This window comes from Calonectris borealis, chromosome 10 (assembly GCF_964195595.1).
Source record: "Calonectris borealis chromosome 10, bCalBor7.hap1.2, whole genome shotgun sequence".
Taxonomy (NCBI): Eukaryota; Metazoa; Chordata; class Aves; order Procellariiformes; family Procellariidae; genus Calonectris; species Calonectris borealis.
The window spans coordinates 23,145,088-23,160,895 of record NC_134321.1 but is presented as its reverse complement, the minus strand read 5'-3'; the positions used below and the strand labels follow the sequence as shown (position 1 = coordinate 23,160,895).

The following is a 15,808-nucleotide window of genomic DNA, read 5'->3' as shown; positions in this document are numbered from 1 at the left end:
TGCACCGGCACGGCGGCCGCCGCTCCGCCGAGCCCCCTCAGCCGCCGGCCCCCCGCAGGAGGCAGCCGCGGCTACTTAAAGCGCATCCCCAGCGGCGGCAGCCCACCGTGGCCGAGGCAGGAGAGCGGCGGGCGGCTGGCTCCGGCGCAGGAGCAGCCCGGGCCGGCGGGGAGCCGCAGCGCCGGGCGGGCTGCGGGCTCCCATGCCCGGCTGCGAGCTCCGCGGGGGCGCGGGCGCTGCCAGGCGACGGGCTAACCCGGCTGCGGCTCTGGCAGGGCGGGACAGCGCCCGTGCGCCAGCGCGGCGGCGGCGGGGCTCCGAGCGGCACCGGCGACGGCTCCGGCCGGCGGCTCGGCGCCCGCAGTCCCCACCGGCTCTGCCCTCGCTCGGCAGCGGGAAGCCGAGCGCCAGCAATGGCGGCTTGGACTAAGAGCCACTGCGCGCCGCTCCTCCGCTCGCCTGGGCAGCCGCTGCTCTAGGAGGGGAAGAGCAGAGCTCGCAGGGGGGCTGGTTTCCGGCGGGTTATTTATTTCTTCCCTCTCGCTTAAGTTCCCAGCGGAGCGGGCTGGCCGGCACCTGCGCCCCCCACCTGCTTCTCGGAGGGTGAGAGGTGTGGGGAGGCCATGGAGAGCCCAGCGGAGAACCCCAGCAAGGCGGCGGAGTACCTGAAGGAGCTGAACAAGATTATTGAGACGCAGCAGGAGCTGCTGGAGAAGCAGAAGCGGAGGATAGACGAGCTGGAGCAGCAAGTGGCCAAGTTGTACCACGAAAATGCCTGCCTCCAGGACGAGCATCACCGGCACCTGGCCACATGCAGGCTCCAGCAGGGCGTCCCCCCCGCCTACCCGGGGGTGCTGAGCGCCATCCAGGAAAACGCAAAGCATGAAAAGTAAGCGCTGCCTGGGTTTGTTTGCCCTTTTTTTCGAGGAGGGTGTTTCTGTAGCGGGGCTTTCCTTCCCTTTCGTTTCCTTCGGTTTCCTAAAGCCACCCCGCGTACAAGCCCTGGGAACCAGCGGAACTCTCCGCAGCCTGTGCCCGGGAGCGAGCTCCGGTCCTCTCGGTGGGCAGCTGGCCGCGAAGGAGGGGGCCCCCGCTGAGCTGCGGTGGAGGGCGGAGGGGGTGGCCTCAGCCTCTACACCCCAAGCCTGTCTGGGTGCCGGTGCCTCTCCGGTTCTCTAGCCGGGATCCCGCGGGGAGCGGGCCCTGGGGAGTCCGAGCCGCGGCAGCGCGGCTGGGGGCTCCCCCGGGCAGGCTTCTCCGCCCTCCCTGCCCACGGCTTTCCCTGCGGCCACCGCCGCTCTCCGCCACTGGGGCCCTGGCAGCCCTCTGCGCTCGGGAGGATGCCCTGGGCACGCCGCCCTCCCGGCAGAGCAACAATAACGGAGCGGTGCGAGCTCTGCCCTTCTCCCGGTGGCCTGTTCACTGCCGGTTTGAGTGCCGCGGGTACCGCGGGAAGCTGCTGGCCCCTCGGGGGGCGCCCCGTGCTCCCCGCCGGCCGTGCCTGGACCGAGGACCCCCGGCAGCGCGGGCAGCCCGCGCTCTCGCCGCTAACGAAAGTGACCCGAAGAGGGGTCAGTAAACATTGGCAGCTCGCCACCGCGCAGGCTGACTCGTGCCCGCGTGAGCTCGCCCGTTTCGGAGACGGGTTCGCTCCCAGCCTTTGCATCTATTTCCAGCCTCTATAATCTGTAATTAATCGTGTGCTTCTTTACAGCGTGCGGAAAGCTGCTTAATTGCGCGCGATTCTTAAGTAACAGGAATTCAAGAATAGCAATAACTAAAGTCGTGGCGCTTACCCGACGTGTTTCTACTTATGGAAAAGTATTTAAGACTTAGTTTTACTTGAGTGGAGTGGGAAAAGCATGCATCGTATTAAGAGCCCACTTCGCTGCTCTGATACAACACAATGGGCTGTTTGTAATCCGGTGCACTCGAATTCCTTATATTTATAAATGAGCACCCGGCTCTAGGCGGCAGTTTTCCTCTGCCACCGAGCCAGGGCAGCCCTCCCGCAGCCGCCGGGAGAGCCGCTTGCGCAAGGGACCGCCCGCCCCGAGAAGCGCCTCTCGCCGCTCCGGGCAAGCAGGCAGTGAAAGCTCCTCGCCAGCCTGGGACGAGGGCTGCGGGTGCTGCCGGGGCAGCCCTCCGCCGAGCCGGGCCGCCCGTCCCGCCGGGCCGTCTGCCCCGTCCCCGGGCGTGCGCCCTGCCTGGGGGCGCAGGGTGCGGGAGATGCCTCGGGTGAGGGTCTCCCGTCTGGCTTCTGCCACGGCGTGGGCTGACACGTGTCGAGGCACAGGGCTGGGGCTGTTTGCGTGCCGTCCTGGCCGCATGTTCCTTCTCGGAGCCCTGAGGGCAGCGGGGGCGAGGACGTGCGGGGAGGGATGCCTCTGAGTGAACCCGGAGGAACTGCCTCGGATCTTTTGCTGACTACATGTGTGCCCTCAGCGGGACGGTTATGGTGGGGCAGGAAGTGCTGCAGCTTTCGGAGTCCTGAAATTGTGGTGGTCTGAAATTGTTTTCTTAGTATGCTGTTGTGGAGGTTGAAGGAGACGTGGGAAGGGTTGTTGGTTGCTCAGTGTCCCCTTTGCCTGCTCCTATTTCCAAATGCCTTACACCTGTCTGATGCAGCAGAGTGGAAAGGGAAGCAACTCTTCTTCCCTGGCTCCGTTCTTGCTGTCACTGTTAATATTTAGGGTTTTTTTGGCGATGCCGGGGTAATCATTTTAGGCTTTTTTATAAACAGAGATATCTCTATGAAAACTAAGCAAATAGCTCCTTAAACAGACTGGAGAGCATATGCTGTCATTTAACAATCAATCCCATAAGGAGAAGGAGTTATTTCCAGAAAGTAAGGAATCTTTACACAAATCCTACCCCATGCATCCATGTCCAGTACCTGAGGATTTTTTATGGCTGTGCTTCTAGTACAAGATGTCAACTCAGCTATCTTGTCCCATTTGTCTCCTGCAAACGACATTACTAAAAATTGTACAAATGGCTTGCCTTGTTTGATAATATTTCTCTTCTCCAGCCCAAGACTCATTTGCAGAGCCCTCTTTGGGCAGGCAGCTCTGGGGACTCCGGAGGCTTTTAAGTCTCTTAAGTGGATTTGATGCTGGGATCAGAATTAATCTGGGATATTTATGGCAGAGTTGTATCGCTTTGAGGCATAGCCTGCAGGGCTTAGCGGGGAAGCTGGGAGACAGCCCTCTCTGTGTGTCTGGTCCTGGGCCGGGCCCTTTGCCCATGTGCATGTCTCTGGGGAGGCAGATTTTCAGGGCCACCTTCATCTGAGGAATACTGCCCCCGAAATCATCCCATATCCGTTCGTGTCCTCCCTCTCCCTTTGTAGGGAGCAAACCTGTTCTCTTCTCCAGAAGACCCTGCCCCACTGGGTGGGTGGATCTCGCTGGTGGGCTCCCCAGCTGCACGGCGTGGGGGCTGTGGCAGTGGCTGCTGAGGCTCCAGCTGTCTGGGAGCTGGGGCCACAAGCCAGCCACAGTATCCGTTTACTCTCTGGCTGGATATGAAAGATGGAGGAAGTCTCCAACTTAGAAAACAGAAAATACCCTTGTTTTAAAGTCTTCTCCCAGTCTCGCGGTTACCTTGGCTTTTTGAAAACCCCACACCTGCAGATTCTGGGTGTCCGGAGCTTCCCATTCAGAAGCTCAGTCTCCGTTACCCCAGAATTAAATGTCACACGCACCTTGCACATGTTTGGGTGGGGAGTAAGGATCCCTTGTTTGCTGAAGTTCGGTATCAGATGACAATGATGCTTGCTTTGGGGATCTTTGGTGTTAGGAGAGAGGCAGCGTGTGAGGTGGCGTGTCCAGCTTGTTCCCTCCTGCCCCCAGAGCACAGACCTCCCCCGTCTTCCTCCTTCCAGAGGCAGCAGAACTGCTTTGTGCCCAAGTACCAGCAGTGATCATTGCTCTTCTTACCCTTCAGTACTTCAAAGCTAAAATGACTGGAATCCTTTTTAAAGGAAACTGGGCTTCTCTTAGTCAAATACATCGAGAAATCAATGCTTTTAGGAAGTAATCTATAGCACTTGTACCCTGAGACTTGAATAGTTGTTTTTTCGAAACCGCTTAGACTCCTGTCTGCAGCAGTTCAACCTGTGTAAAGTGGATGTGGATCACTGACACTCTAGTGTCAAGACAGCTGTTTCATTTTACCAGATGGTGGTTAACTTGTGTGATAGAAAAGGAAGCATGGAAATGTTATACAAGATAATATGCTTATGATTAGTTCTTATACTTAATAAAAAAAAAAAAAAACAACCAACCAACCAAACAACAAAAATCCCACAAGTCTTGAAACTCTTCAGTTTTTATGGTGGGAAGAATATACAGCTGAAGACTGCTTAAGTAATTTGGAAAAGCTGGCATATTCGTAGAGATTCTTTAGCTTGATATCTTGTGGGGTAGGGAACTGTTAATGAGCCCTGTAATAGACTTCTGGAAGAAGACAACACCAGTCCAGTAAGGTAAAAATATTCTGGTTTGTGTTCTTCCAAAACAGGACCAGAGTAGAAAGGAAGTTTCTTTTATCTAGGTTGCTATCTGAAGGAGGGAAGAGCAGAGGGATGGATTAGCAGGTGCAGATGTGCTCCTTATCTTGCGAGAAGGATATACCAAAAAAGGTTTGGGTGCTGTTTCACTTAATTTTGTAGTAATTTGCTGAGTGCAAATCAACCTTAAAATCCACAAGTGGAATTGAGGATAATTAGTTGATTACAAGGCTTTGTTAGATGTAATGAATCAGCATGTTAAAGGTAACAATAGGTATTTAACCCATTAAGTTGCATAAGATTAATTTTCAGTTAATGCATTTCATTTAACATTTGCAAAAACCGCAAGAACTTCTAAAACTCAGATCTTCAGTGTAAGGAAGACGTTCAATACATCCATTTTGGTAATGCACTTTTTAGTGTAAATACATAAAAACAAAATACTGGATCTTCTCAAATCTATACAAGTACAGTTTTTCCAGCTCTGAAAATTCAACACTGGCATGTTACCAGCTTAGGGAGTGATATTTGTACTTAACCTAATGAAGTTAAAAACTATGCTGCTTTTCCACTGAGAAAGTGCTTGGGAAGAGTTTGAGCAGGAGGTAGAGAGTAACTGTCTGCAAAGACAGAACGATCTTAGAGGGCTGTTATTTGCAGCTCAGTCTAAATTCTGCACCTGGCCTGACCAATTTGTTTTTAAATGAATCTAGGACTGGCTTTATTCTCTGGGGAAAATATTCTGGGGGAAGTCACAATTCAGGGCTTTAAGAAATCCTCACTGTGTCTAGAAGATACTCTCTGTCTTGGCTGAAGTGTACTTGGTGCGATCTAGTAAGTGGAAGTTGTTGCTCTGGTGATAGTCACATGTGAAGGCTGCTTCATGGCCTACATAAAATGAGCTTGTGGCTTTGCATGTCGCTGTTGGCACTGAATGCTACCCTTGCACACAGCCTCAGCAGCAAGCCAGAGATTGCATTAGTGTAGAGACCAGCCTGACTTTTTTTCCCCCCTCCAGAGATGTCCTTTACTGAGACAGACTGTTCATATGACGTAAATCCTATTTCATTGCCTGTGCTGCCCTTGAACAGCAGCTTATTTTTGTTTGCTTTGGTGAAGTAGAGGTATCCAGCACCTGTTAAATTATGCTCATGTCTGGGCAAAATTTTGCTTTCTCTGCTTTTGTGTCAACACAAGGATATAGATGAAGTGCTTTTGTTAGTTCCTCTTTCTCAATCAGCTGTGTAGGGAAGTGTGGTTTGTGACTGACAGTCTTGCTGGAAGAAGTCTGCAGTAGAAGTGCAGTTACTAGTAAAAGATGCAGCTCTACCTATTTAGCTTATTTTGCTCATGAAGAATATATTTACGTGGAAAGCATAGTTTGTGTCCAAAATAAACACTTTAGTACCACAGTATACTATATATTCTGTCAGGCCTATAGCATATAGGGATGGTATAATTCTGAGCTTGGGCAGAATGTAAACTTGCATCTTCAAATAACTTAAAACAATTCTTTTCATTGTATTTTCAATACATAACTGGAACAGTACGACTACTGAGCTATGAGAATAAGGATTTGACACTGAAGGGGGAGTGCTTTTGCTTTTGAAGCACTCGTTTCAGTATCATTAGTGTGATTTGTACATCAGCAGATGAGTGAGCATCTCTTAGAACAGGCATTTGTTGTTCCGGCAGACTGTAGGAAATCAATAGTGGGAAGATGTATAATGAGACCTGAACTTGCTAACTAAACTCAACTAAATTATTTTGGATTTCTGTTGAAGTATTGGCAAATTCTTGTACTTCACATCAGCTAAATGATAACATGTAAAGACAAATTAATTTGAAAATTGATGTGTACTGAATAACTAATAAAACAAGTATTAAAAAAAAGGAGGAGAGGGTGTGTGTGTGCAAAAAACACAGCAATAACAAAGTAGTATGCTGGTATCAAGAAAGTTCCTGGAAATCGGAGGAGGGAGAGAAAATATGGTCCGTAAAGAAAACAGCAAAAATACATGCTATTTTGGGAGAGGAAAACAAATACAGCAGAAAGTAACCCATCCTATAACATAATGAGTTTAAAGATGGTTTCTAAACTTGAAATGAAGTAAACCTCTCCCATTTAAAGCAGACCAGCCCTAAAGAATTGCAAGTACTCAGTGTACCTTACGAATTCACTGTCAAGGAAATTGAAATGCACTTCCAAAGGTCTGCTTGTGGAAGATATTTGGATCCGAGGTCCTCAGTGAGCAAATGAGAGCTGCTGTAATTACTGTGAGCCAAGCGTATGTCTGAAGATCCTCTTCCCTCTCCTCCAAAAAACCTCACTCCAAAGCAAGCCTGTATATAATGCTCTGTATGCATGTAGTTCACCACCAGCATACTGATTACTCTCTGTTTCTCATGCGAGGTGTGTAATGAAGACCTGAGTCTTAGTCTGCCAGTTATTACCAGCAGGCATAGCTGTGAGTTCAGCGTGATGACCTGCGTGAAGTAGAGGCACTCAAACTCCAGCAAGGGTGTCCTTAACTTCTGAAAAGTCGGTAAGTTTGGAACAGTGTGCTGTTGTCATAAGGCAGTGGCTCTTGGGTCAATCCTAAAAATTAGTGTAATCTCCAATGTAGTAATTCCCACTTGTCCACAAAGTACATTTTTACATTTTTAAATTATATTAGAGGGATGGCACTGAACAACGGCATAGAAACCTGGGGTTAGGGGGAGCAGGAGCAAATCTGTTCTTCACAAATGTGCCAAGCACAGTGCTTCTGAAGAACTTAGCTTCCTGTTGAGTGAGGGATGCTAAACTTTGTCCTTATCCACTTCAAGTAACAAACTTTTGGGAGAATGTGAAATAGAGATACACATTTCTGAATCTGATTGCAGTCTTGTTGCCCTGGTTATTTGCATAGGGAGACAAATCTCCATCAGGCCTTAGGGAAGGTGTCTTCTGCCAAAAAATAAGTTGCAGCCTTTCTGAAAATCTGAAGCAAAATACATCGGATTCAAAGAAGTGTCTGTAGGAAGAGCTTATTCAATGGTGGATCACAGAAGCTATGAGGGGAAAAAAGAACAAGGTATTTCAAGGTGTTTTCTTACAGCATACAGGGGGAGTAAATTATTAAATGCTTTATTAAATTATTAAAATTAAAATAATAAATTATTAAATGCTTCTTGCAAGTAGCATCTCAAAAAGCTTAATTTCATTTTTTACACCCAGTAAAGCTAGGTGGCTTTTATTCTTGCGCTGGTCAGTGACGCTAAACTGGCACTGCTGTGCTGGATTCAGTGTTGTGTGCCAGACCATGGCCTTTAGATGCGGAGTTTCTGCATACAGCAGTTGCAGAAGTACATGGGTTCCTCCAGGACTTTCTTGAGGGTATGAGGCTGGTTAGGAACAGCCAGAGTTGCTTCCTCTGCACTTCCAATTTTGACACTATTTAATTTTGTGGGCCCTGTATGATATAGCTGTGCAGACCTGCAAAGCATCGCAGTACACTGAATTTCCCCTGAGTTTATGGCTCATTTGGGGTTACAATCCCTAAGATGGGAAGAGTTGCCCATGAAGTAGGCAGCCTATACCCAGAGGAGTTAAGTGTTTGTTATTTAGAGCCTTTTTCTCTCTGAGGGCTCCTGCCTTCTGAATGCAGGTGGCAAGGAGGTAATCTCATGCTATTCACTGAGGGGAAGTGGGAAGCTTCTTAAGTAAGTGGATTTTGCAGGCCAGAAGTACTTCCTGATATGCAGCCCACACTTGCGTTATTCTAATTTGATCCTATCATTCCTGCTCATACCCTCTCTATTATGTTAATTCCACCTTTTTTGTGTTTTGCAGCCTGCAGATACTTTTAGGCTATTCTTGCCAGTGCTTCTGTCTTTCATCTTAGCTCAGTGAGCCTGTGAATGAGGTTGTCATAATTTCATTCTGCCTGTATCCTTGCCTAGTTGTACTTTTTTTCTCAGCAGAATTGTTGAATTAGAAATCTGGACAATCTGAGCAGGCTTTGGTACAGTAGAGCTGTGTGACTTGAAGAGATAGTGTGAGATTGTGCATTCTGCTGGATTTTAGGTCTTTGGTAGCTGTCCCTGATGTGGGCTGCTTTCTTCCCACCCCCTTTGCTAGGGGGCTCCTCTGCAGATTCTTCACGGTATTTCTTTGAAATACTACAATTCTTAGTTGCTGTAGCTTACTGTGTTACAGTGGGGGAGATGCTGGTTTGTGCTAGCTAGAAATCTGGCCTAAGGATTGTTACCCTTTTATGGTCATTACCATGGTATTGTGATTAAGGACAGAAGTAGGAGTAAGAGGTGTTTCTTTAGTCCCACCTGGTGACCTGTTTGCCCTTGGCAAAACTAAGGACTGATAGATAATGATTGCTATTTCACAGATGGGCAAGTCAACAAGGTAACAGTCATCTCTTAATAGGTTGTTCAGAGATTTAGGTGAAAAATGATTGCATTAAATGTCACACTTGAGACAAACAAGCTTTTTTAAATCCAGGGTTCCTTCATGGCTATATACCAACTTGTTTGTTTTAATTTAATTGTTATTTGTATGGTTAGTGTAAGGAAAAACTAATAACGTTGCTGCAAAGTGGCCAAAACATTTCAGCAGGGTGAACGCTGTAAAACAGAACAGCTTTCACAACAGAATCTGAAAACCTGAGTCTTGTGTTCTTCAAACAGCTGGGTATATAAATTACCTTTTTGTTTATCAAACTATATGATGCTGGATGGAGTCTCACCCCTCCCGATCCCAAATAGCAGCAGTTCCGTCTCGGTGACTTTTGCTCCCTCTGCTGGCTTGTTTTTAAACTGCTTACCGGTGTCCGAGGGGAGAGTGTGTGTGTATTCATATATATACGTACGGTGTAGAATCTGCTTTTGAATGGCAGCATCTGTACTACTTTTGCATCACTTCAAAGCATTAGAAAGACTACTGTGAATGTGGCTGCAGATTTCTCATGAGTTTTTTCTTCTAGTGTCTTAAAGTGCAGAGGTAAACTTCCCCTTCAAATAATACCATTTTAAAACAGACACAGAAAAGAAGTTACTCTGCTGTGAGGCGTCTGTGGAGACTGAATGAGTCTTACTGCTGTGCTAGATGAGAAAAATACTGCTACTGAGTAGCTCTCTATAGCAATTGATTGAAACATAATATACATTATTTGCATGTTAATAAGATGCCTTCCCTGACAATCATGAGTAGAGACAAAGACATACATGTAATACATCTTTTACTGCACCACAGTAATTCAGATTTACTAAGTGTAAATAGCCCTTTATTCTGAATAATTGGACAAATAAAGCAGAGAAAGGAAGGGGGGCAAACAATCCTCCTGTGGTTTTTCAAAATTTAGGATGCAGGTGGGAGTTGATGTTTGTCAGGGTTTCTCCATCTTTGCTGGATTTCTACTAGCTGAAAATAACTGCAGATGGTGTGGATCACTCATAGTTAGGAACTTTAATTATTACTCTTTTTGGGCATTGGAACATGTAGCTATAGGGTGAACGAACTGAAGTTTTGTTAACAAGCCAAGGTTGCCAAACAGTAGGCACTTTTCCCAGGCTGTGGGAACTGGTTGTGTCCATCTCTGCAAACTGATTTCTGCCCTAAGAGGTTTTTAACTGATGAGTTGGACTGTCCAATGGTACTTGATAATCATGCTAGAAGGGACAGGCTCTGAGTTGTGCAGGGTCTTGGTCTGGAAGACCTGTGAAAAACTTCAGGCTAATGAAGCCCCTCCCATTCCCTACAGATTGGGAACCACCGTCTTGTGGACATAGTTTCACAAATGTGTTTTCAAGGAAGAGAAGAACACATTTAATGTGTTTTTGTTTTTCCTAGCCATCTCTACCAGTTTTCTGTCCAGTTCAACAACAGTTTTCTCTACTGTGAAGATGGCTTATTAGTTCTGCAACTTAGTTTCTACAACTGTGCCTCTTTTTGCATTCTTTTTATTGGGTATATCTAAAATTTAGGTGTAAACTTGAGTAGCATAAGGTCTATGTGTGTTGAAATGACTATTGATCAAGGTGAAATAATGACCCACTTCTTGAACTTTGTACTAACGTGCATTTGCACTAGCACTTAAAACAATCCTTTCAGGATTATATTTGGAGTCTCTAAAATATCACATTTTGATGTTGGCAATCAAACTGTTTGGAATTTGCTGTACTATTTTTGCTGAGTGGATGGAGTTGTATAGCACTTCTAACAATCATCAACCGGTTCTCCTAAAGTAATGCTGCCATAGTCAACAAATCCCTACCAAATTTCCAGGCTGCCAGTGTTGAACCAGTATGCACCAAGCTGTATATTTGAAGAAGTTTGAATTACTGGCAAACCGAGTTGTTTTTAATATCCTTTCTGTTTACTGAGAATGATGCTAAAACTAGTATTTGTGCCACCCTCTGTTAATTTCTCCCACCTCTAGTTTTCAAGCAGTTTGAGTTCTGTGAAATAGATCTTTCATTTTGCTGCGTTCAGACCTCTGCTATCTTATGATCACATTCCAACTCCTGGGAGAACTTTAGTTTTCTCCTGTGTTTTTCCATTGTGGAGTAGTGAACAGATAGATCTGAGCGGGGAGGGAGTATTTTGCCTGCACCGTTCTGCAGCGTGGCTCTGAAGGGAATGCCTGCCAAAAGAGGAGCCTGAGGGGCACCATCTGTGTACAGCTGGGTGTGTTGTGGAGTGCCATGGAGATCATTGTAGGGTCCAGGGCGCGTGAAAGCTGTTCCATGAAGTTAATTACAGATGACACTTAGTTTGGCAGTTGCTCGGTTGGTTCAAAGTTGAATTAGAGAATTGTACAGTGTCTACTGCTTTTGCCTAATCAGCTGGTGACTTGAGGGGCCCAACACGCTGCCTCTCCTCAAAGGCTTCAGTGGCTCTTGTGTGCTCTCAAAAAGTTGGGGAAGCAGGAGGAGGAATCCAGCGTGGGTGTCCTACATAGTATAGAAGATTTTTTTAGTCCTTAGGATTATTGCCTCAGTCAATGTAGTGTTGAAATAGCCTTTTAAACTGACAGCAAGCAAATTTCATCAGCCTTCAGTGAATACTATAAGGATCCCTGTGTAACAACACTGAGTTGTTTTGGAGCTTGGCTTCTGCTGCGGTGAAAATGGAGTGTCTCCAGGTTAGAGTTACTCAGATTATTATTTGTCATGCCTGGGAAACACTCTTGTAACTAAAGAAGAATCTCTTTGAAGTTCTGACTGCATTTAAATTAGGAGAGCGGTGATTGATTATTATTGAAATAACAAGACAAGGCATGCTGGAATGGTAACTTCTTTATGAAGGTGTAAAGGGAGAGTATCAGCCCAGATGTCTGCAATTCTTCTGTCACAGTGGTCCCCAGCAGTCACAGGGAGAAGCTGAAGGGGAATCCTTGTCCACTGCCAGGTGTGACCCTCCTGCTTGGGGGAAATACTGGAGTGTGGCAGTTCTTAGCAGTGGATGGCACACTCTCTGATCAGTAGACCTCAATATCTAGTTGGGGCTGGTTACAGATAAGAAATGGGATATTTTAATAAGATGAGGTGAATATGACCTCTGTTCACTTGACTAGTCTAAGTTGCTTCTATTTCTGCAGCAATATTTTGTTTTTCATTGTCTTTCTATGGATGTAATGGTTCTCTGCTCATGCTTGGGGAATATAAAATCTGTTTGGTTGTCTTCTGTGCACTATTAATGGTCCTGGAAATACAGAAAATGTCAAGGATGTGTATGAGAGATTCTAGATAAATGATTGTGTTCCAGTTTAGGTTCAAGCATGTCACATCATTCTGCAATTTTGATCTTTTAGTATGGCTTTTCTGAATTTAGAAACTTATATTTCACAAGAATGAAGAATTTTTGACAAACCAAAAGCAAGTAAAATCACTTCTAATGTATTGTACTATATAACAGTATTCTTTTAACATGGTTTCTTGGTAGGATAGACACATACAGCATTGAACCTTAAAGGCTTCTAGGAATTTCATGTGCACTCAAGCCTGTTGGAGGTAACTTATGTCTATTCCGTGGATGCGCTCTTTGATACAGTGTGAACAGCTGAACTGTGTAGGTGCCACTTGTGCTCTATGCATATACCTTGAAGTAAAAGGTCCGAGTCTTTCGTGCTTGTGACTGCTCCAGGTCATGTGCAGTTGCCACGCATCGTGTGTCCAGGGAAGGCTGCAAACAGGCATTTATCTCCCACCCTGCAATGCAGCTGGGATGTTGTAATTGTGCTAAATTCAGAGAGACTTCTTAGCAATTCTGGTCACGATGGCTGCAGCGGAGGGATTGCAGAGAGCCGAGCTATCATTCTTCTTCATTCTTGCTGCTTACCTTGCTACATTCACTTCATCTTCCTTTCACCAGTGATTTCAAAGTAGAAACTGGTTCAGACTACATTCTGCTTGATAGTCTTTTGTTCCCTTAATAGTTTCCTTAGCGAGGCAGACATGTATTCCTCCAGAAATGAAATGTAAGCATTATTATTCAAAGCGAAAACATCTTGATATATCGTCATTTTAAATTTTTGGCCTGAGTGTCAGGATCCACTGGCACCATGGACCCCAAGGTGCATGTGTATGGTGTGCTGTATGTATGCACTGCATTTTAGACTGGCTTTCTTTATATTTAGGTTATGCAGTGGTATCCTTTGTTCATGAGTAGATAGGGCTATTTATGTTAAAGGTCCTCATGGTGACAATAAAGCAAGAATTCACAATAGTGGGAGTATCCCTCTGAGTTTTTACTCGCTACCAGGGGTTATGATTAATGGTTCCTTGTTGTGAAGAATAGGTGTATTTTGACTTTTTTTCGTGTATTCCATCTTTATATATAGACCCATAGCAGAAGCGTTTGATGAATCTTGTTTTCAAGTTCGGGAAAGTGTGTACACTTCAAAGAATATCTGCTTTGATCAGTTGTTCTTTCTACTTAGCTTTCTGCTTGACCTAGGCAGGACTGTGGATGGTGATTCTTAAACCGTAAGTGTAACTTTGTTAGTAAAATTTACTGCTAAAACCAAACATTTTTGATGTTTGTCTTAATGTTTAAAAAGACAAAAATGGCCTCTATCATCTTGTGTCTTGATTCATGCACATAACTTAGCTGTATAGTGCCATAGAAGTTATCAGGCTCTAGTTAGAGACAAGTAAAATGGTTATGTCTGACCCTTCCTGTTGCTGGCCTATTTACCTTTGTGAAGTAAATAGTTGGGAGGATTTCCCTCTTCATACACTGCAGTCTTTTCTTGTCTTGATTTCCCCTATTTAGAGACCTGAGGAGTGAGGTATTTATATGCAGGGGGTGGGGCTGTGATCTGATGCAAATGAACTAGCTAGATTTGAATAAGGTAAAATCTATGTTCAGCTTTCAGGCTTGATTGTATTTTAACCTTTTAATTGAGTCCACCACTTCTTGAGTGCTTGAGGTTTTCATGTGTTGAGAGAATGACTTTGTCTTGCAGAAAAGGAAAAAACTAACTTTTTTCTAGTTTGACTAAGGTTGTGACACTAGTGCTAGTACAACGTTAACACTGACACGGAACGCTCACACTGCCTTGCCACTTGTATTTGTGGGATTAGTGGCTGTGCTCATCAAGTATTTGGATATGTGGGTACCAATGGGGGAAGGGAGGAGCGTTATTACTACAGAAGGATAATCCGAGTGCAAGAACTTGTTATCTGCGAACTTTTTCCCAAACGGCTTGGGAAGAAAACTCTCAAGGCAGTGATTTGAGACTGCAGGGGTAATTCAGTAGCTACTCTGGCTTGCATTTCAAAGAAAACGCTAAAAGGGTAGTGATAACTACCTCACATGAGGTATGTGAGACTTCTTAAATATAAGCAATAACTAGTGACCTTTGATTTAATTCTAGTGACATGAAACTTGATGGGCCAGGGCTGGGCTCCTGTGAAAATCTCACCCGCTGTAGCTTTAGATGGAGTACACCTCAGTGTGCTTGCTCAATATTTAATCAGAGGGTTATGTGTAGGCAACTGTAAACTCTGATACCTGAAGAAGGGGAGGCAGGGAAATAATTGCTGCTTCTGCTTTCCCCAGTTGCTGATGTTATGCCCTGTAAGTTTCCTGGTCTTTGCTGCTTAAAAAAAGGAATAGTTGGATTTGAATCTGGATTCTCTGTTAAGCAGCACAGGCTGCTTTTAATCCTAAAAAGGTGATTTCCATGCTGAAATCTCTTCATAGCAGTACGATTAAAGGGGGTTTTGGTTGCGCACAAGTATTCAAGCGGTACAGTCTTCTGTCTAATATTAACTTGGGTAATAGATGAAATCTCATGCTAACATGAAACAATTCATAATTATAAGCTGTACTCTACAATGAAGTCCCACAGTACTCTGCATTTTCCCCTTTGACCTATACACATGCCTAGGGCAGAAATATCGTCCTGTGAGAGTTGTGGCTTAGATTGTATATTTGAAGTCAGATAGCAGTCCAAATGTGCGTGAAGACATAATTTTCTTAGCTGGATTTGTGGTGTTGAAATCTGATCTAGGCAGTAGACTAAGAGGCTAAATGACAGGTAAGTATCTTTAGTGCTTCAGTTGGACCTCACAGCTTAAAGGAAACTAAGAATCTCTTATAAAAGCAGAAAAAATTTTAGTCTCTTTCTCCACCTTCTTGGCTCTCTTTCTCAATATAACGACAACTTTAAGATGGTATAAATTTGCCTGTCTCAGAACTTACCAGTGAGAAACTGGTGCTGATATTGGTGCTCAAAAATAGATATCAGGTTTTCATCTCGTAGGGTTTTATGTGCTGGGTAGTGACTTTCCCCACCTGCATTTTTTCAACCATCTTATGACTTCCTACAGCAATCTTACCTTTATCCAAATGTATCTGATAAGAGTAACTCCTAACCAGGAGACTGAGGGTTGCCTGGCCTCTCGCCTGCTCCCTCTGAAAGCAAGAAAGTATAATTTTTTTTTTTTAAAAACACATTGGAGAGTTGGGTAACTTTTCTTCAGTTAATAAGTTTTACTTATTATGTAATGTGATATATCCCCAGAACTTGCTGACATAAGCTATGGTCTTCATTTCTAGTTACTCACGAAAAACATGTTGTTTCCTTGACCTTACTTACTTCTAAGGGCTATGTGCAGTGTTAGGAACTTGTTTGAGTATTTTACTCTGGAGTAGGGAAAACTGCTAGTAAATCGGGTACCAACCGAGTCTCCTATTTTTACTCCTGAGAGACTGTCATTGTTTTAAGCAGCTCTGTTATGTGAAATCTATAAAAAGGAGATGCTTCCCAGATTTTTAAGGAATGATCA

General features: G+C 45.1%; 1 protein-coding gene across 1 annotated transcript in view; it reads left to right on the top strand.

Moving 5' to 3' along the window:
* The first annotated feature begins 321 nt into the window (after positions 1-321).
* The window catches only part of LOC142086392 (IQ motif and SEC7 domain-containing protein 3-like), a 172,772-nt gene continuing 157,285 nt past the window's right edge, over positions 322-15,808 (top strand). Inside the window, exon 1 of the mRNA XM_075159423.1 lies at positions 322-889. Coding sequence (XP_075015524.1) covers positions 624-889 — 266 coding nt within the window. The 5' untranslated portion in view covers positions 322-623. The remainder of the gene's footprint in view (positions 890-15,808) is intronic.